General features: G+C 35.9%; 2 protein-coding genes across 3 annotated transcripts; one reads left to right on the top strand and one right to left on the bottom strand.

The window, feature by feature from the left end:
• Positions 1 to 232: 232 nt before the first annotated feature.
• LOC133517716 (dnaJ homolog subfamily C member 7-like) lies at positions 233 to 16,729 on the bottom strand. 2 transcript variants are annotated; one of them, XR_009799400.1, is made up of 8 exons: positions 16,564 to 16,729; positions 15,502 to 15,752; positions 13,020 to 13,218; positions 8,254 to 8,392; positions 7,599 to 7,716; positions 6,933 to 7,350; positions 4,894 to 5,160; positions 233 to 1,792 (listed from the first exon to the last, which is right to left on the bottom strand). XR_009799400.1 is itself a non-coding variant. In XM_061851095.1 (8 exons), exons 1-8 carry the CDS (start codon positions 16,629 to 16,631, stop codon positions 1,680 to 1,682), a joined length of 1,485 nt encoding a protein of 494 aa, XP_061707079.1. In that variant the 5' UTR covers positions 16,632 to 16,728; the 3' UTR covers positions 233 to 1,679. The 2 variants fall into 2 exon arrangements, 1 of the variants encoding a protein (XP_061707079.1); XM_061851095.1 differs by having other exon boundaries at positions 4,982 to 5,160; positions 16,564 to 16,728.
• A 196-nt stretch (positions 16,730 to 16,925) lies between these two features.
• LOC133517717 (dolichyldiphosphatase 1-like) lies at positions 16,926 to 22,233 on the top strand. Its single transcript, XM_061851096.1, has 5 exons — positions 16,926 to 17,212; positions 17,446 to 17,546; positions 18,042 to 18,220; positions 19,492 to 19,719; positions 21,231 to 22,233. Exons 1-5 carry the CDS (start codon positions 17,116 to 17,118, stop codon positions 21,361 to 21,363), a joined length of 738 nt encoding a protein of 245 aa, XP_061707080.1. The 5' UTR covers positions 16,926 to 17,115; the 3' UTR covers positions 21,364 to 22,233.
• The last annotated feature ends 152 nt before the right edge of the window (positions 22,234 to 22,385 follow it).

Genomic DNA, 22,385 nt, shown 5'->3' on the forward strand with positions numbered 1-22,385 from the left:
TACATTTTATAATATAATAGTTAGTTTTAATTCCATAAAAATGAATTACTTAGTATAATTTTGTTAATAAACCTGGCAATTATTTTAACATAAAAAAAGAAAAAAAAATTACCTTAAATCAGATTGCTTAACCTTAAATTCAATGCACAGGTATGTGGACGATAAATCGTACTATGCGTGGATAAGGGTTAACAATTTAAAATTGGTATGAAAACGATTAATACAATCCACATTTGGCGTAAACTTTATTTCTAAACCATACCGATAATAAAATGAAGTACAATTATCAGTTGGCAATCTTATATCCGGCAACAACAGCATAGATGTTAATTGTTTCGCGTATTATGTAGCTTATATTACAATATAAAATCCGAACAAGTAGTTTCAGATGGTAAATTATGACACCAACCAAGTTATAAAAGCGGTACTTTGTACTGTAGGTACTTGTAATTATTTGAAACAATCCCATATAACATGCTATAGTGTTAATCTTAGCAGAAATCTCACCAGCACATCTAGCACATGTTACCGCAAACCGCGACCAGACACATGTAGTCGCGCGAGTCTTCATAAAACGTGCTAGATGTGCTGCACAGTACAATCAGCTTCAAATACACAGTAACGGCCAAAGTGGCCAAATATATTGTAACACCTTTTTATCATAAAATTAACGATGTGTACTTACCTACCGTATATTTGGCTACTTTGGGTGTCACTATTTATATGATACTTATACTATATCGTTTTCTTCTTTCATGTTAGACAAATACTTTCAATAAAATAAATCTATCACTACACAGATTTCCCGCCTAATTATATAATTTTAATATGAGAGGCCCATTTTACGAAGTTATGTGAATTGTAGCCAGACATATAAATATAACAATGTTATATTGGGCTTCATTCAATGAGAATAGAGTGAGACAAATTACACTGAAATTATTACAAAATAGTAAATTTATATTTCTCATCTAGTAACAGAGCTACACTATATGCATATCAAAAGGGTTGCAATAACTATCAAAGAAAACAAACATTATGTTTCTAAACAGTTACTGCTTCACTTGAAGAATGAAAAAAGTTACTTAACCAAATCAGTCGATAACATTACTATCTCTATAATATTAATTAATTATGCAATTAACATAAATTTGCCATTAACCATCTTGTTATTAAAAGGCGTTAATGCACCCCATACATTTAAGGGCAGTGAATAGATTCGTCACTTCAAAATATTGCAGGTACTAAAATGCAACACTATTTTTGTAAGTATAAATATAAAATATCATTAATTTTATCAGAATGTTACACTCCTCACAGCATAATTTTAACATTGTAAATTTTCGGTTAGTGCTAAATTATGAGTAGGTACAAAAAAAATCAGTAGAATCGTGGGTAGAGTCAGACCAAGCTAAGTTGGCAGCGATTTTGATAGTACAGACTGTGCAAGTGTCAAGTAAACGTCATAATTTCATAGAAGTTTGACGTTTAAAATAACACTTGCACAGTTTATGCTATTAAACACGCTGCCAAGTTAGCTTGGTCTAACTCTAGCACGCTACATGATCAAATAAAGTGCACTAATTTGGTTCATATAATTTGGAATGGCAATGAATTGAATTAGTAATTTTGTGTGTTCTACCTGGGACATTGTTTTGTTTTGTTAGTTTACCTATAGATTAACCGAACTGGAAGCTAAATGCGGATCCAGGGAAGCCACCTCCCGACTGGAAATCAAAGTGTTGGCCCCCGCGGTTGAAGAAAGTCTGGAACACTACGTTCGGGTCGATATCTGCAACAAACAAGTCAATGGTCAATTGCCGCTTACTTCCAAACTTAAATGAAAACACATAAACTAACATATAACAGAACTATCTTGGAATCTCGAAGTGACCCTTTAGAGAAAACGGTCATGTGATACAGGTATTATGTGAAACTAGTTTGTGATTAACAGACAGTTTAAACCCATTGTCTACCTTAACACAGACAAAATAAAGTCAATATTGAATACATACTGTACTATTTGTAATTTTAAAAGCCACCAAAGTTGCGTGGCCAAGCGGGCTACCATAATAATACGAGGGTTGATTGAAAAATTCGCGGCCTAACCAGTTAAAAAAAAACTTTTTTCTGCCGCCATTTTGAACTGTCATTCAACTGTCTTCCCGCGATATTTCAATTAGCGTCTATATTTAAAAGCAATTTTACGGCATATTTAAAGTAACGTGTCGGTAGATATCGTGAAAATGGGGAAATTAGAGCAGCGTGCTGTGATTAAATATTTACCTGCATAAAAAAGGATTGACACCGAAGCAAATTTATGATGATATGCAAAGTACATATTAGGGCAATCCTGTCCATCATATACGATGGTGAAAAAATGGGCAGCTGAATTCAAGCGTGGACGAGATAATATCGCAGATGACCCTCGTCCCCGGAGGCCAACAACGGTGACTAACACGGACAATGTGGCAATTATATGCGAAATGATAATGAAAGACCGGCGATTAAAGGTGCGGGAAATAGCTGACATCGTAGGCATCTCTTATGAAAGAACTCAAAATATTATAGTCAACGAATTAGGTTTTTCCAAGGGGTCGGCGAGATGGATCCCGAGGCTTCTTTCAGTGGAACAAAAAATCGCTCGCTGTACTAATTCACGTGAATGTCTAGACCTGTATGAAGCCGATACTCAAGACTTTTTGGACAGATTTGTAACTATGGACGAGACGTGGGTCCACCAATATACACCAGAGACCAAACAGCTATCTAAGGAGTGGGTTCATCCTGGATCTCCGCCTCCCAAAAAAGCCAAAGCAATTTTGTCGGCCAATAAAGTCATGGCATCTGTTTTCTGGGATGCAAAGGGAATAATAATGGTTGACTATCTCCAGAGAGGTAAAACTATAAATTCCGACTATTATTGCGAGTTATTACGCAGATTACGCGAGGCTCTGAAGATAAAAAACCTGGAATGTTGTCAAAGAAAGTTATCTTCCACCAGGACAATGCACGTCACTAAAATCGATGGCGGAGATTGCCAAATGTGGGTTTGAATTATTGCCCCACCCACCCTATTCACCCGATTTAGCACCACCGGACTTTCATCTGTTCCCCAATTAAAAAAAAACATGAGTGGTATGAAATTTTCAAGCAACCTCGGCGTTGCTCCATGCTGAGGTGGATGCCTATTTTGAAGGTCTCGAGGAAAGCTTCTTCAAAAGTGGTGTAATGGCTCTGGAATCCAGACGGAACAAGTGCATTCAACTCGACGGGGACTATGTAGAAAAATAAAAATAATTTAAAAAACCTCTGTTTTGTTTTTCATATTCAGGCCGCGAATTTTTCAATCAAAAATAATTTACTGTCATATTATAAAAGAAACAACAGTCTGAGTTTAAGAACGCAATTAACACCCCCATGCCAATTTACTATTCCGATGAATGGTTCGGGAAAGTACGTAACATTGGCACGACGTGATCGAAACTAGACCACCACGGCCTCGGTCAAGGTTACGTTACGATCGACAGTATCACTTCTATTTTTCTGTATATCTTAGGCTCTGTTGCACCAATCATGTTAGACGAACATATAAGAGCAACTCAGAACAGAATTATTTAATAAGTGAATTTTTTTTGGTCCATCTAGCCCTTTCAACCGTACAGTGGTTGCTAAATAAGTTTCTAACGAATATTTGAAGTTTCAACTAGGCGTGCGCCCCGCCATAAGGAACCAGCGCGCCGCTGCCGGTAGTCTAAAATTCGCGCCGAAACAAGGTTGTTTTGGCGGTCGCCAACCCCCGTTTCTCAACCTTTGTGCAGGCGTTATTAATGCATTCTAGCAACTAGTACTCCAATTGAAAGATCCAAGATCCACGTTTCTGATTCTATGACGTATAGATACACTCCGAGCATAGCCCTTTTCATTCCACGTTGAGTGCCTCTGAGCCTCTTTCTCTTTATAAGTCACATTGTGAACGACAACGTTTGTGATCCGTTAGGATATCACTGGCAACAATCACCGTTGGAAGACTTTGGTCTTCAGAGAGAGAAGCTATGTCGTATCTTCCCAATCGCTGCCCAATCGAGTTGGATTCGCCGATTGACGTCCTTTTTAAAGTTAGATTTGCCTAACTGGACTGCTTGTCCCAAATATACATATTCGTCAACAAATTCGAGAGCAGAGTTCCCGAACGATTATCGGGTAAGGTACAACTGGAGATTCGCAATAATTTTCGTCTTGTCCGAGTTTATTTTTATACTTAGGTACCTGTTGTGAAACTCTGCTACCTTCTCACGCAATAGCGCTTGTTGCTACAGTTGCTCCAGCGACTCCACCATCGAAAATTGCCGAATAGAGCTACGCTGAGCGACAACAGGTAAATGAAATGATTATATTGGTTCTAAAAAAGCATATTCCTCGCTACATATCGTTACGAAACGCAGAATTTGGGTTCATAAAATAATATTTGTTCATGACAGTCACAAATTAAAATTATTATTTTATCAAGAAAAAGTAATCGAATCGTCTTTTGTGTTTAATTAGTTTTTTTTTCGTGGTGTTTCATTATATCTACGTGTTATTGAACCCCTTAGCGAAATTTAAAAAGTTGAAAAATCTCACGCGCGCATGTCTAATATCAACACAAGACCGTATCGTCAATTGCGCTTTTTATCGACAGTCCTACCTGATCAACAAACATCGGTGACTCGTGGCAATGGGGTTAGCAACTGTCAAAGGTTTGCATAGTTGGCGGCTTGGCGCCATCATAGCTTGCGCCTTTCTCTAGCTTTGTTCTATGAAATTTCGCGTAAAGGGCTGGCATCCAAGCTATAAAATTCCAAAAAAGCTTTAAAGATTGCGCAGAGAGACATGATCGCCTTCCATACCGACCACCGAGACTGGGAGAGGTCGAGGCAGTATTGAGCCAGCAGAGTCCTGGGCCTCGCAGGGGCGGTGCACCGAGTGGGACAGCACTAACCGGCCATGCCGCCGCTGTCGTCGTCCATGTCGTGGCCGTGGTCGTAGCGCGCGCGCTTCTTGGGGTCGCTGAGCACGCCGTAGGCCTCGCCCACCTCCTTGAAGCGGCGCTCCTGCTCGCGCCGCTCGCCCTCCGGCGCGCCCGCGTGCCGGTCCGGGTGGTGCACCAGGGCGCGCTTCCTGCGGAAACAACGTTAACATGCCTACGAGTACATTCAAGGTAGAGGCAAGGAACAGAAACTCCTTAGGCACAATTGTTGCATAAGTGTCCAGCTGTCAGCTATAAATAATAGTTCCAAATCTCTCCAGAGTAGCGCTTGAGTAGCTAAGAACCTAGGCGTTATTGACGGAGTGAAGTGCGCTGTCTATGTTTAGATTTTTTTCTGAAGTATTCTAGGTATTGTAGCGCCACCTATTTTTTTATTTATGGTTTTTTGTCGGACACTTCTTGGTATATAGAGATTCTGTTCCTTGCCCCTACCTTCCGTACTACATTTGTAACATTTCCAAGCAGAAGGCTACTTATTGTCGATAGTCAATAAGGCGCTCCTGTCATTAAAACGCTGTACACACCATACATAATCGTCTTAACTGGAATCTTAACTAGGATCTTTAAAAAATATGCTCCTAGTTAGAAGCCAAACTCTTACTAAATACGGTTACACCTTTAGGATTTAGGACTCCGAAGACCGGAATATTTTTTTTAACGGTAATGCTTTTTTAGATCACACTACGGTTGAAAAAAAAAATTAGTCATCGTATCCTAATTTTTTTGACATATTAAATATATTAAAACGGGTCACCCACGTATTTTAAGACGAAAATTTGCTTGACACGTTTCACCCCGTTTTGACGAGCATCATCGGGAGTTGGAGTTGGCGGACCGGCGCAGACTGCGGGCTGATTTTATGACTTACGCTCGATAGAATAAAATTACGCACTTTAAAAATTTGTAACAATATGCACAAACGCTAAAAACAAGAATATTGCTTCTAAAAATACATACTTAATTTGATTTTTGACTAACTCATCAACTAATTTTTTGTTACAAATTAAAATTCTAAAACATGATATGATAGCCGCGGTGCCGAGCACGCACATACATCTCGCTCACTCTTACGCTCAGTGAGAGTGAGAGAAGAACACGAACCTTCGGGGCCTTTAGTGAGATGTGTGAGGCGCCTTAGACTCGATTAGCGATCCACCTTATGGACGAAAGACAATTTGGTACCTTCACATACAGTGATGTTTTCGGTGTGTTTATTTGTTTCCAGTTTTTTCTCATCAAGAATTGTTCCGAGACATGTTGCTCAAATGAAAAATTATGTTAGTGTTTCGCTAATGTGCTCATAGTTAACCTTTTATGAAAAATTAAAACCTTTTATAAACAGTACTGAAGTCGAGTCCAATTTAATCAAAGTTGTTTTACCTATGTCGCACACGGATTGAACCGAGCGATTAAAACTCGCGAAGATTCTCATCATAACATGTAAAATGCGTAGTGCGCTATCGACCGCAGAAAACGACAGTCCTGTAGACAACCCCTAGCCAAGATAACAAAATGCTAATCAAAACTTAAATAATTTATGGAAATAATTATCGATGTACAATTGTCAGTATAAACGCACCTTACATTATTCTACAGTTGTTTGTGAATTCGTGGCGTGGGAACTGATTCATATCTATTGTAAATAACTCAATTCTCTATTGAAATCTCGTATCCTCGTCTGTTTCAATACAAATTCTAATGTTAGTGTCATTTAATGGGATCCCCATACCCGCGTACGAAATTCTCCTTAATCAAATTTTTACTCGGCAAGCAAGTTACTAAATTCGTATTTCAGAAAAAGTACCTACCTTATTATAGACAAATAAACATATTTATTTAACTTTTATATCAAGTCAAATTAATTGCAACTATAATTTACATTATGATCCTAATCATTCCATACCTGTAAGCCTTCTTAATATCATCTTCAGATGCAGATTTCTCAACCCCAAGTATTTTATAATAGTCTTTGCGTTTGGACTTCTTAAGAGCAAGTTTGGCCTCTTGGAGTAATATTTTGTTTTCTTTGCTTTTATCAATCTTGTATAGTCTCTCATAGTCCTTGACTGCCTCCTCGAATTCTCCCAGTTCTGTGTAGCATTTGGCTCGGCGGAGAAGGGCCTTCACATAATTTTCATCTAATTCAAGAGCAGCGGTGCAAGCTTCAGCAGCTTCTTTAATTTGGTTGAGCTTGGCGCATACTGTGGCCTTGTTGAAGTAGAGCTTGGCATTGACAGCTCTGTTGTTTTTGTCGATGGTGAGGGCTTCGTTGTACAGGGTGAGGGCTTGCTGCCAGCGGCCCATTTTGAATGCCTCATTTCCTGAAAGAGAAAAAATATAGACATAACAGTGTAACATCATCTTACATATTTGGGCACTCAACTTTTTATGAAAAATTAACAGTGCGCTTTATTTACGTGTCTTTGATATATAATAAACAAATTAACATCTCAATAGTTACTACTGTAACAAGTCATTGAGAGCCAGCTAGACCTTGAACGACCAGAAATAGTGAATGTATTACATCTGAAAAATAAAGTGACCAAATATAATATATTAACCTTCTTACCTTCTTCCTTCTTTTGCTTGAGCAGTTTAGCTTTCTTATAAGTTTCCATTGCTTTCTTGTGGTCTGGTGCAAGACGCAACACTTGTTGGAAATGCTTGAATGCCTGGTCATCCTTGTCCTAAAAAAATAATTGTTTATGAATTGAGTCCTGAATCCTGATTTATGTTTTTCCAATTTTGTGAGGTAGCGAGCGTAATAAGCAACTTTTATTATGGAACCAACCTGGAAATCACTAAAATAAAATTGGCTGTTCCACACACTTTGGCTGATCAGATGTCAAAGTTTTGTATTGAAAAGCCGAAAATATGTTTTACAGTACATATGGTGCTACTTTACCGCACTAGTGCGAAAATTAGCATATTACGTTACTGTGTCGAACATATAAAGGGCCATATGTACTGTAAAACGTTGTACGATACATGTGCGAATAAGTAATTCGCAACTCGTGTCGATTTAAAACACTCCCTTCGGTCGTGTTTTAATTTCTCGCCACTCGTTTCGAATTTCCTACTTCTCGCACTTGTATCGTAATGTACTAATGTTGGGTTAGTGTGACCTATATATTTAACTCGCAATGTTTAGCTAAGCGTTGGAAAAACTCCCCAAACATAGATATAACACATATAATTTATGTATGTCGTACAAAGTTACAAACCTCAAAATAAAGACAGAGGCCGCGCACAAATATGGCCTCTGCGTCCAAACTGTCATTTCTGATCAAGTCATTTGCAATTTCTTGTGCTTCTTGGCAGCGTCCAATCATAGCCAAGCATTCTGCTTTGGTCAATTTCGCCCTGCAATCATAATATATAAATAGATTCGTTCATGAACTAAACTCTAGACAACAATTCATGATAACTTGCGAAAGTCTTGGCCTACGTAAGGCTCAACTTATTTCTTGTCATAAATAGGTAAATATGAGAATTAATAAATATATCACCATAAATATATATTGAATGATCACAAAGGAAGAAGAAAGAAAGTTCTCTCGTCATAATGGGGATATTTTTATTCAAATATTTAGCATACTTTTTAAAGAGTTTGAGTATTCATTAAGTTTTTTAAAACCTTACGGTTTTCAAAGTGAGAATAAATTTATTAAGGTGGTTCGATTAGGTTACCCAAAGCTTAAACCTCACTAGATGGCGCCACAATTGCAAATTTTGAGTTTTAATTTTTTTGTGGAGTAGTCTTTGGTATTTCTATACTGTAAATTATGTTTAGCGCACTCTTTAAATAAATATTGAACTATTAAGACAAACATTGAACACTTCATTGTACAAAAACTACCCCTTAATGTCGACAGAATGTTTCTTGACTCTATTTCTAACTATCACTCACACATTCAAACAGTCGTACTGGGATCCTTGTAGTAGACAATTTGGCACAGCGTGAGTAGGCTTCAATAGCGTTGCGGTATGTACGTGGAAATACATGCAAGAGGATGTGGGTTCGAGACTCATTAATTTTTTTTTTTGTTATCAGTATTATCAAGTGCTATTAATAAATTATTTTATGAGAAATATGAGCGTTTTTCCATAAAAATATTAAAAATCTGTTTCTCACACATCATGATATTTTTGGGTTCTTCCAACTCAGAATCACTAGCATAATCAATCCTCGTGCTATAAAAACCCGAAAATTTGTATTGAAATTTTAGTTTTACACTGAAATTTCTTTCACACTAAAATGTGACGTAATGGTATGGATATTTTAGGATATCTTTTTTTAATGCTAGGGTGGAGAAGATTCTAAGTAGAATGAACCTAAGAAAGTCCAAATTTGTAAGTCAGATTTTCCGGTATTTTTTTCAAAAAAAAAAACGCTGTTTTCCCTTACTGCCCAGCCTTTAAAAAAGTAGGTACTATTTCACAGCAGAATTAAAACTTTTTTTACGATACATTTAATTAAATTACAGTGAGTTACAAAATTGCATGGCCTTCTATTTATAACCATTATAAAAAGAAATGAGATATTTACCATGTTTGTTTATATTATTGATTTCCCGATATTTTGACACAACTAGAAGTTTCACACAATGCCTAGGGATAGAAAATTATTTATTTATTTTATTTATTGTCAATTTCATTCAACGGATCACATCATATCCAATTTATGTGTTTATGTATTGCATTGTTTTCTACCTAGTTGGTTATTAAATTCTGTTACTGCAATAATCTTTATCTACATAAAATATACCAACGAAAGTTTAATAAAGTATATATTATAAAATAATAAGTAAAATGAAGTACACAAAATCAGGAATCACATATGACAATATCATTCAAAATCGCCTCCTCTGGCTTTGACACAGGCCCTGAAACGACGAGGCCAGTCATCAATAGCGGCACGCACGATTGTCATGTCTAATTCCGTCACTGTCTTAACTATGGCCCGCTTGAGGGAGATAAGATTTGTGTGGGGTTTAGCACAGGCTTTCTCCTCAATAACCTGCTATATGGCATAATCCAGGGGGTTAAGGTCCGGGCTGGAGGACGGCCAGTCTTCGTGGGTAATAAAGTCAATTTTGTTCCTTCGAAACCAGGCTTGAGTTGTTTTTGCCTTATGTGCAGGAGCTGAGTCTTGTACAAAGATCCATGGCTGGTTTTGAAATAGGGTGTGGCTTAAGGGCTTCACTATTGGTTCGAGAACGGTTTCCAGTTTCCGGTTTTCACACCTCTTTCACAGAAATGAATCTGTGTTAGCCCTGAGTATGACACACCCAAAATCATGTTTGGCGGGTGCCCACATTTGTGCAACGCAATAGGGTTGTTTCCATCTACAAATCTTAGGGCATAATTGTATCCCAATAAATTCTTTTGGATTATAAGAACACGTTAAACTACTTTTAGGGGACCTGTAATGACCATATTTTTGTAAATATTGAATTTAAAATATCTTTTGGCACACGTCACGTGACCAAACTCGAAACGTCATTGAAGATTCTGATGACGTCACAACTCTCGGATTGACACTGTTGACAGTTAGGCGATTAACAACAAATGACAAATATCAGTTGACAGTTCTTATTTTCTACGTGTGTATGTAGTTATGTGTCAAACCATAAACTGTGACGTCACACAATTTTCAAAGAGCGTTTTGGGCGCGAAAGCATCTGTCAAAATATATTTTGTTAATTTAACATATTTAAAGCCGTTTTTAGTATAAAAAACTGAATTTTAAGGCAACTTTTAGTTAATATAGAAAGTAATACAAGCGTTTCAAAAAATTGGAATACGATTCTCTTTTAGGCCCCAATTCATTATAGATACGACGAGATAAGCGTTATGTGTGGTATATAATTATAGCTCACAAATCATCACAATCATCATTATGTAATTTTTTATTTTTTCGGTAGCATTTGTTTTAACGGGAATAAAGAGGTTGCAAATCGAGTAACAGAACTTCAGAACAGATATCATTTGATATTTACCAGTCGCTTTTCGGTGAAGGAAAACATCGTGAGGAAACTGGACAAATCCCAACAAGGCTTAGTTTTACCCTCTGGGTTGGAAGGTCAGATGGCAGTGGCTTTCGTAAAAACTAGTGCCTACGCCAAATCTTGGGATTAGTTGTCAAAGCGGACCCCAGGCTCCATTGAGCCGTGGCAATATGCTGGGACAACGCTAGGAAGAAAGAAAGAAATCGAGTAACAGAACTTAGTAACCAACTAGGTATAATAGTTATGATGTAAATGTCCATATCATGTTGGAGTCATATATTAGCCAACTAATTATTCAAGATCAATACACTTAGCTCCCTTAGGTATTGGCCTAAGTACAATCTCGGGCAAAATTGAGTTTTATAAAAATGAACTAGTTTCTAGGTCATATTTTCTATGAATTGGTCATTTTTGTAGACTCCAATTTCCTGGTTTTTCGCGGACCAGAATATCGATGATTTTTGTAACTTGATTTAGACGTTGCTATCATTTTCAATCCAAAAACACATAAAATCACAATTCAGACCATGCGGCAGCGTTGTTTTCTATCAAGTACGTCAGCGTTGTTTTCTATCAAGTAGGTACGTCAAGCACCAGGGCGGCTACCGGGAAAATCGAAATTCGTCAATTTCGGGCATTTTTCTCTGTCACTCTAATTACGTCTTAGTGAGAGTAAAAGAGAAAGATCCCCGCAATTTGCGAATTTAGGTTTTCGCAGTAGGCCCCCAGGTCCTGTCAAGCAGTGTTGCCAGGCGAGCGGAAGAGAATTATCGTACTTGAGTGTCAATATTATTGTACCGTTGAAAAAAATATCGTATGCCAATCAAAAAGGCAGCCCCTAAAAATGTCGAGCAAAATAAGCTTAAATTTCCAATTAATAATAAAAAAAAGACAATTTTCGTCTAAATTGCGCAAAAAATCTGTTTATGTTTGTGTATTTTTGGGATAGACTCAAACGGTATACAGGAAATTGAGACATTTTAAACTTTAAACTTACACCAAGGAGCCGAACACCCAAAAGATACTAATTTTAGCCTATTTCTGAGAGGTAGTGTCATATTTTGCTTCAAATTACTAGACTTTTAAGGTGGCATCATCCAAGGGCTGAAATTATAGTACTTTAGTGTACGATAATGCTCTTTGGAACATTATGTCATACCGGGTCCCAAATTATCGTACATGTACGACAATTATCGTACGCCTGGTCACACTGAGTGTCAGTGTCGACAGAGTCAGCTAAAAACGCGTCAAACATCGCAACGTCGCGCCGATGGCCGTCCGAAGCATGGAGTGGCAACGCCGCAATGTATTTGTACACGACATTTGTCACACACACATGAGTAAAATTTATAAAAATATAACGTTGATTATTGCATGATTTCTGTATGAAACAAAGTTTTTCTATTAATTTAGCGCAAATGAATATTCGAAAGTAAATAGATGCGCAACTATTTATGTAATAATATTGTGCAATTAATTAATAAATAGCGATTGTTTTTTGTATGAAAATCGAACCACCTTAAGAAGCTTGCGTGGAATTGTATCAGCCGCGTTTTTTTTTTTGACCACGAATTTTGATAGGCTCACCTCAGTCCAGTAGATGCTATAACAACTGCTATCATTTGTGGTGAGACTTATCAACACAGCTACATTAATTTGGCTAATATTAGGAGGGTTAGGTATTTAGACAGCCTTTATGGATCCCAATGCCTGGGATCTTACACCTACTTTATTCGAAATTTTAAAGATCATCAGGAAATAGATCTCATATTACTTGTAATTTTAATTAAACAAGACGCTAACAAATGCTGGAATTTAACTCATGATGAAATTAATCCCTTATCTTTGTTTTCTCAGATGGAACCTAAACAATCTTCAGGATCTGCAACTCGTTGGCAATTAAATCCCAACAGTGTTTACGAAAGTAAGACAGGTAAGTCTAAATAGTCTAGATATTGTTAAAATGTGATATTAGTTACTTAGAGCTGGATGGACTGTAGTCAAGGCAGCGGTCCATGCAGAACACAGCGCGGCGGTAGTCTTCGGCCTCCATGGCGCGCTGGGCGTCCTCGTGCAGCCTGCGCAGGGACTCCAGCGCGCGGCGCTCGCTCGTGGCGCAGTCGGCGCCGCCCAGCTCCGTCGCTCTGCGCACTGCTTGCTCTCCACCAGAGATGTCCCCTGAAAATACAATACAATACTCTTTATTGCGCATCTCACACTATTTACAAAACAATACAGTAAAATGAACTATTAGACAACTAGTCACCCATAGGTATATAACTTAAAGATATAATACTTATAAAATATTATTATTATAGCCTTTATTGATGGACACTAAACTGCACATCATTGTTTATTAGTTTTATCTGTTTTTCTTGATTTAGTGTCCAGTGTCTTGTGACACATAAGCCAGCAGCAGCTTCCAGCTTCTTCCATTTCTCTCTGTTCTTTTTCTATTTAGGGCCATTCTGTTCCTCCAATTGTATTGATGTCACTCTCCATCTTTTAAATTGGCCACCTTGCTTCCTTTTTCCGTCTGGTGGAGACCAATCTGTAATAATTTTTGTCCATTTTTTTCTGCTATCCCTTATTATATGTCCTGTCCATCGCCATTTTAGCTGCCTTACTTTCTTAAATATGTCTTCTACCTTTGTGATAAATCTTATGTCCTCTGCTCGTTTACAGTCTAATAGCCTGACTCCTAGCATACTTCATTTGATTCCTCTCTGGCTAGTTCTATGTTTTAAGAGGTGTTTCTGAGTCTGCACCCAAATCTGACATCCATATGTTAGGCAAGGTAGAATACACGAGTTGAATAGTTTTCTCTTGGCTGTCATAGGGAAATGTTGGCTTTTGAGTACTTCTTTACGGCGCAGGGTAGGGCAAGGCATTCTCCATACAAACCTTGTGTAAGTTTTATTCGTTAGTTTTGGCACTATAGCATTTAATTTCAATTTTTGCTTGTATATATTGGATATTTATTAAAATTAAAAAAAATAATACATTAAGCCCTAGCTAACAGAAAAATAAGCATATTTACCCAAAAATAATAACTGTAGCGCAAACACAAACGAAGAATAACTCGCACAAAGTTTGCATGGAAAGAGCTTGCCCTAGCTTCGCCTTAAGGGACTAGAATTTATTCCATGCGGAGGCAACTGTTCTTTCTATTTCGAGGCTTATTTGATTCCTAAAGGATATAAATTGCCCCAAGTACACATAACTTTCTACATATTCGATATCTTAATATATATATATATATAAGAATATATATTCGATATTAAGATATATCAAATATATCGAGAATATATAACAAAAAAAAAAAGAGTTATAAAATATACATTAACACTAAAACCCCACATTATCATTAGCAGTGCCATGGCCCTTGGAACTACTGGAACTTGACACACTTCCGATAAAACTCCTTGTTGCTTGATGATGTTCAATCAGCAATGAAAACAATATTACATGTGAAGCAATAAAATGTGGAAAAGGGAGTCTGTGTCTGTTGTGTTTTTAGATAATGGCAGGTAGGGGGCACAACAGGCAAAACTAAACTGGAAACATTTTGTTCCTTTTCAATGCTCTGCATGCAGGAAAGAAACAATACCATTTGCCAAATACAAAGCAGTAATCCTTCAATTTAATATCAAGCCAAAAAATTAAATAAGAGATATTTAAAAGAAAAGTACTGCACAACATATATGAGTGTCTTTTCATAAGGGCTTATTTTTGTACAGATTTCATAGACAAATAAGCTCTTTTGAAAATACACTCCTTACCTAGTGAGGTCTCACTAGGTAAGGAGTGTATTTTCAAAAGAGCTTATTTATCACATAAGTTTTGTAAAAAAGACTAGCAATTTTGTTTCATTACTTTTAATATTCTGGAAAATATATAAATCTAATATACTACCTACTAGGCGAACGGTCTGGCCTAGTGGATAGTAGCCCTGCCTATGAAGCCGATGGTTCTGGGTTCAAACCCCAGTTAGGCCATTTATTTGTTCCTGGGTCAAGTCATGTCATGTCATGGGTGTTTTCTATATATTTAAGTATTTATAGGTATATTTATAAATTCTTGTCTGAGGACCCACAACACAAGTCTTCTTGAGCTTACCATGAGGCTTAGTCAATTTGCGTAATCATGTCCTATAATATTTGGGAGAATCAACTTTTTAGCGTCACTCGTTGCCATGGTTACGATTAGTTGTCCAGGGGACAAAAGTTCATTGAAATACTGATTTTATGGTACTTAAATGTATCAAACTTGCGTTTTTGTGGTCGTTATAACCAATGTCCATAATGGGCCCCTTTACTAAGCATGTTAATAGAACGGCATACAACGTCTCTTCAAACAAACTGTGCCACTGTTGTCCCTTGGACAACGGGACAGGATAACAAAACAAAACAAGTTGATTCACCCATTTATTTATTTATATATTAATATCATTCTTCTTACCAAGAGCAATGCAGCATTTTGCAATTCTGATGTATCCCTTAGTGAAAGTTGGATCCAGCACAACAGATTTTTGAGCATCCTCTAGGGCCTTCTTGTACATGCCCAGCATCATGTAGCAAGCAGATCTGTTGCCGTAGTAAGAGGCATTCTCCGGGCATAGCTGGATGGCCTCATCGTACATAACAAGGGCACCCTTATAATTTTTAAATTTGTACAAGTGGTTGCCACTCTCTTTCTTCTCCTCAGCCAGACTGAAATGTGTAAGATCAATAAATATTTCATATTCATTTTCATTTAAATAATGAACAAGTGCTTTCGATGTAACTATTATAATAGCTTTACAGTAATTTTGAAAATTATAAGACTGTATATAGGCCATGCATTGTGTTCAATAGTAACTCCTTTGCTATAACATAATGAATGATAGAGGAAAGCAAAGGAGATGTTTAAAATGTTTCCAGAGTGTAAGAGTAAAAAAAGGGTAAGATTAAAAATAATATTACTATACAATATATTATACAATTATTCAAACTAAAAGGCACTGTGTCAAAAGAAGTGGTTATTAATTTCAGCATTATTATTTTACCTTGTGCAACAAAGAAAAATTATTAATAACTTATTATTGATAAAAGGTAACAAAAAAATAACTTGTACTTATTTAAGTCACTTAAAATCAGTCATGATAAAAGTGTTTGTGTGTGAGTATAATATCATCAAAATATACATTGTTATTTTCTCAGCTGTTGATGAATTACTAAGTCAGTAAGACATTGCTATCAGCTGTACAAGTTGTTTATATTTAACAGAGACTTTGTTCCTTGTAAAAAATTGATCGACGGTATATTTTGATCCATACAAGTAGGTCAAATGTCAAGGTACTATAGCTACTTACTCCTACGTTATTGGCACGTTGCAATCTAATGCACGTGCTCAAAGAAAATCTAGCTAAATAAAGAACGCTAGCGCTCTGCAAATAATCCATTCATTAATCAATACCTAATTCTGTGCATTTTAGTTCACGAATTCAATGCAACTTATATGTATAGATTGCATTTACTTTACCTTTCTGGACTTTTAGGAAGTAAATCATCAATTGTAAGGTCCGCATCCACTATTTCCGATTCTGCCATTTTTAATTTTTATAATTTTCGTGAAATTTTTGATACAAAGGTCTCCTTTATTTTGACGACGGTTCCACAAAAGAAAGACCTAGGTCGGTGTGATTGTCACAAAATAGAGCCTCGATTAAATAAAAAAATCGGTAATATTTGTCTATGGTTATTTGTGCTAAGGCTCAAAACACACGGTATCGAGTCGAACTTTGTCCAATCATGTCGTCAAAGAGCATATAATCACTACGTTTTACATGTCGTGTCCACCGATACACGTGGCTTAACTCGTGTGAAATAGGTTTTTCAGACTGTTTCACTTGTCCTACTGTAGTCTCAACTTTAAAAAAAGTTGACCAGGCCAAACGTCAAATCAAGCAAAATTTGTCAATCGTTGATAGGTATCGCGTATCGTGTACCTATTTTATATAAATTTATAACAAAAAGGATGTCAATTCTATGACGATTTCTATCTTAAATTCTATATAGTAATAAGCGTAATATAATGGAAGAAGAAGTTTCATCGTTTAGCGATACAATGCAACTCAACGGTGAGATCGAATGGCAACCGCTAGCTCTTACTTTGGTTGAATATCCAAAAGGTATGTATTATTTTATTACCACAATATATTTCGTCGTCATATAGAACAGACCACAAAACATAATATCTAAAGAAGAGTGATACTAAGTGTTTAAATACAATGCAAGCCAGTAAATGCTGCTAGTTCATGCGTGAAAGTTGCACCGATTTTGCTTTACCGAAGACAATAAAACGATTTTAACAGCTCCTTTACCGGCTGAATGAGTATCACGTATATCGTTAATTTTTTTACAGGTGATTGGATAGGGAAGTTCTTTGCCTTTATTAGCCTGTCGCCTTTTGGAATTGGCGCCGGATTCGTCACGCTAGTGTTATTTCGTCGAGATCTTCATACCGTAAGTTATACTTGATTTTTTCTCTTCATCCAATTCAATCACTTCATACGGTAACATGTTATTCAGAACTTTATTTTAAACTATTCATTATATTTTATAATAAAACCCTTTATAATGCAAAATTAAACCCTATCAGTTCGAAATAGAGTTCAAAATCAGGTGAGAATTATATTCCCTCTGCCCGATAAAGGCTTAGCTGGACTGGTTTGTTTTCTGGAGAACATACATATGCCTTCTACTCTACATAACTTTCTCTCTATATAATGAAAACTTTCTATCCTCCTGAGTCCCAGAGCCCAGAGGCCTTTATAAAGGACAAATTCCAAAACATTATTTTTAACTTTCACTAAACAAGACATGGTTCCAAATTCAAAAACTAAACATCCCTTCTGGGGTCTAGGAGGCTATAGTGTCAAAAAACGTCCGGTCCCTTGAGTGTCACTATACATATAGAGTTTACACTGTATATATATATATATTTTTTTTTTGTTTCAGATTGCCTTCTTCTTAGGCACACTGGTCAATGAAGTATTAAACATAATATTAAAGCACATAATATGTGAAGCAAGACCTCTAGCGAGAGGGCATCTGTACAATGAATATGGAATGCCATCTTCACATGCTCAATTTGTTTGGTTCTTCAGTATATATGTATTGTACTTTGTTGCTGTAAGGTAAGTTCATTGGATTACAATTTATATTAAATTATTGTTATCTTTCACTACCATAACAACAATTTTACAAGCTTTCATTTAACTTGCCCTGTTAGTATGTACAGTTGTGTGCAATATAATAGCAGTACATAAGAAAATGTAAATTAAGGGAAAACTATAACTTTAGATCAATAATATTGTATCTTTTTATATAATTATTCTGCATTACTTGATATTGTTTCAAAATTAACTGTAACCTTTACTTAAATGATATTGGAAGTAAACAAAAAAATATCATGAAAATCGGCTGAGTTTTACTAAGTTGCGGAAATTCCTATAAAAACGTAAGACCCTACGAAAAAAATACAATTGTGTACTATAATTGTAATTTAGAATCTTTCCTATTATTTCCAATCAAAGCTTGACATCTAAACCCGAGTCATAAAAAAAAAAACTTTTCTATAAGACGATCTTCGTCGCAGAGTGTACTGCTATTACAGTTGTGTGCAATATAATAGCAATCCGCCACTTAGTAAATCAGTCGATTTTCATGATATTTTTTTTTTACTTCCAATATCATTTAAGTAAAGGTTACAGTTAATTTTGAAACAATATCAAGTAATGCAGAATAATTATATAAAAAGATTATAGCTAAAGTTATAGTTTTCCCTTAATTTACATTTTCTTATGTACTGCTATTATATTGCACACAACTGTATGTGTGGGTCAAATCTTGGAAGCTAAATTTTATCCACTTCCCGGTGTCTGATTGAACTGAAATTATGCATACATATGTAAGTCGGGTGGCAATGGAATATTATGGTACCATCAAGCTAATCTGATAATGAAGCCAGGAGGTGGCCATGGGAACTCTGTGATAAAACAATGCAACCTAATTGTGTTTGGGGTTTTTAGAATTGTCTCTATGAGTATTAGTTGCCTGTGGAAAGAAAAGTACAATCAGCGATAAAAGCTTGTACCAAAAATGAAATTTTTGCCAAACACTTATTCTTATCAGAAGCATGTCCTCTAGCTGCTCAGAGGTTGCAGTAAAAGGTGTTCAATTCCAATATGTTTTAAATCTTTATTTTGACAAATCAAAATTGTATTTGTCTTAGCAAGTTTTGATCTCTGTGTGGCCTAGAGGCTATTATAAAATATATCTTCCCATTATATGTAAAAGTGATATCACCCAATCTTTAAAAATGTTTCACTACAGTTAGCATTTGGGATCACTATTTATCTATGGATATAATTTGAAAAGGATAGTAAACATGTTCATATTGTTTCAGATTGCACCATATAAACAATAATAGTATAATATCTGCATTGTGGAAAGGCATCATAGTCAGTGGGTGTTTAAGCCTAGCCGTGCTGGTGAGCATAGGTCGGGTGTACCTACACTACCACACATCCTCACAAGTCATAGTGGGGGCCCTTGTCGGCTTCCTCTTTGCTACAATATGGTTTGCCGTGGTGCATAGAGTTCTGACGCCACTATTTCCTCATTTAGTTTCATTGTAAGTATGTAGTAGCTCATATTAGCTTTGCATCATTTAAATTGTGTACCTAATGTTACTTTCTCAGTAATATATTTGTTAATAATCATAATCAACAGTCTTATTGCATGTTTAATATGATAAACTATATGGGTTATACTGAAAGTTCGTGAAATGAGCCACTTGAGATGGGGCAGTGAAAAAAAACCTTTATTGTTTGAAAATATAAATCTTTATCAATTTTGTGAGGTACAATTCATTTGGATGTGATGTGTATTTTAGGAATTATGGCAGTATGAAAATTGTATAAAACAATTTTCGTGTTAGAATTTTAAACTACTTTCAATGTGTCTTCAGTCAACAACAAGTTTATATCAGGCTTTAAATATTATCTTATAATGAAGCCCAGTTCTTGTACGTCTATTTGTGGTAGGTTTTATAAATTTAGTTGCTTTTTTTATTAATCTTACATATAAAAGTTTCTCAACAGCTCTCTCCAAACTTAAATCGCATGTGTGTGTTCTATAATAAAAAGTTACAAAAAAGTCGCATGTCAGCAGATTCAGACAACCTTAGGAATCCAAAAGAGTCGAGTAAAAAAAATCTTACATACACATGTATACGTCTTCTTCCTCGGTCCCTCTATGCTGAAGATCGCGACCATGTATGCTACTATGCTTCGTCTCCCTCCATAGTGTGCGGTCATAAGCCATATGGGACACGCAGTGCATGTTGTATGCGTCAGACAACATGAATCTATTTATACCGCAAATGTTCCATACAAAATCACTGAGGGGCCAAATTTTCTTACAAAAGTGCTTGAGGAAAAATGAGCCATGTATTTTTCAAGATGACTCTATCGTAAAAAAAAATATCGGAAAGAATGAAGAAATCGAATTATAAAATAAAATCTTAAATATCTAGTATAGTTTTTCAGATTATATAAACTTTCAGTATCACCTGTGTATGTGTGTTGTTTTTGTCTGTTTCCCAAAGGTTTTAATAACTAAATTATAAGTAAATGCATAAGTTCTGCATAATTTTAGTTTTGACCATGATTAGTAATAGGACATTTATTGAAATACCTCCTCAACATATTTTCAAATTCTTTAATGTAAATGTGTTACGTAATTCACAGATTTACTTTACAATTTACATAGAATCACATTATAACTTATGACCTGTCAAGTTGTCAACTTTAACAATCCAGCTAAAAGCTAAAAATAAAATACATTATAGTACAATACGTTTTGTAGTACAATAAATTAGAGATATGATTAGTTGTGAGTTTTAGAAAAAAATGTTTTAATCTTAGTATGCAGGGATCGGAACCGGTTTTTTGGAAAAACTTTGAAATAAACATATATTTCGGTTTATTTTATACTCCAAATATAGGACTCGGTTGTGTTTTTAGATAACGACTTCGTATTATTAGATTGCCCAATTAGAAATGAAATAATTAACAAAGAACAATAAATACCGTTTAGTATGTTTCACAATGGCTTATGTGAAAAAAAATCCTTATATTTCAGAAAAGTCTGCGAGATGCTAATGATCCGTGATACGACGCTGATCCCCAACGTGATGTGGTTCGAGTACACCACGACGCGGCAGGAGGCGCGCGCGCGAGGACGCAAGATGGCGGCGCTCAAGCCCGCGCAATGACGGTTAGTTAGCTAAATATAGCATTCAGGGGAAAAGCAACATTACACGCATTAAATTTTAGGGTCGGCAACGAGCATGTAACACCTCTGGAGGTGCAGGCGTCCATAGGCTACGGTGATTGCCTACCAGGCGGGCCGTATGCTTGTGTGTCACCGACGTGGTTTATAAAATAAAAGTAAATGCTCTATATATTAGGTTTAAAAATGTGGAAAGAATTAATGTTATCCTTTTTCCTCTAATTAAAAGCATATGACCAAAAAAGGAGAAGTAGTGAAAAGTCTTTCCAAGTTAATTTATAGAGCGTGTTAACTTTTATGACAATAACAGGCCGTGAAATTAATAAGCTTTTTGATAGGAGTATCATTTACAGTAGGTACATATGGTGCTACTTTTCATTTTCCGTGCTTATGTAAACATTTAAAGGGCCATATTATGCACTGTAAAACGTACGATACACGTGCGAATAGGTAATTCGAAACTCCTGTCGTATTTTAATATATGACCATTCGTTGCGAATTTCCTACTTTTCACACTTGTATCGTAAATAACTATTTTGATACAAGTACAAATGATATACTAGTATTTTTCCTGTTCCTCTACTCTTACCTGCCATTTATACATTACACACAAGTGCTGTTATGAGGAATAGACAATATAGACTTTTCTTGAAACCTTTTATATATGTTCTTATATTCGTGTTAATGAATGTATAAATGGCAGATAACAGTAGAGGAGTAGGAAAAAGTATGAATAAAATAGTTTATCTACACACATATCATAAACCCTCTATGATGCCTTCAAAATCCGTAAATTATGGCCAACATTACGATAAACAGTTTTGTTACAACAAATTTCTTATCTGTGATAATGTAGCTTCATAACTACATAAAAATCGATTTGGTTATGCATTAAAATTTGGAACATCTCTGAAAAAAAAGCAATTCGATTTGACCTTTATTCTAATATCAGTCGAGATGCCTTTTTGTTCGAAATCAAAATTAAATGTCAATAGCATACAATTT

Source organism: Cydia pomonella, chromosome 5 (genome assembly GCF_033807575.1).
Source record: "Cydia pomonella isolate Wapato2018A chromosome 5, ilCydPomo1, whole genome shotgun sequence".
Taxonomy (NCBI): domain Eukaryota; kingdom Metazoa; phylum Arthropoda; class Insecta; order Lepidoptera; family Tortricidae; genus Cydia; species Cydia pomonella.

Coding starts and splice junctions, on each gene's coding strand:
- LOC133517716 (XM_061851095.1), bottom strand. CDS start 16,631: ATGGCAGAATCGGAAATAGTGGATGCGGACCTTACAATTGATGATTTA. Junction 13,219..15,501: donor AAAATGCTGCATTGCTCTTG/GTAAGAAGAATG, acceptor TTGTATTTTCAG/GGGACATCTCTGGTGGAGAG. Junction 7,717..8,253: donor GCCTCTGTCTTTATTTTGAG/GTTTGTAACTTT, acceptor TTATTTTTTTAG/GACAAGGATGACCAGGCATT.
- LOC133517717 (XM_061851096.1), top strand. CDS start 17,116: ATGGAAGAAGAAGTTTCATCGTTTAGCGATACAATGCAACTCAACGGT. Junction 18,221..19,491: donor TTGTACTTTGTTGCTGTAAG/GTAAGTTCATTG, acceptor ATATTGTTTCAG/ATTGCACCATATAAACAATA. Junction 19,720..21,230: donor TTTCCTCATTTAGTTTCATT/GTAAGTATGTAG, acceptor CTTATATTTCAG/AAAAGTCTGCGAGATGCTAA.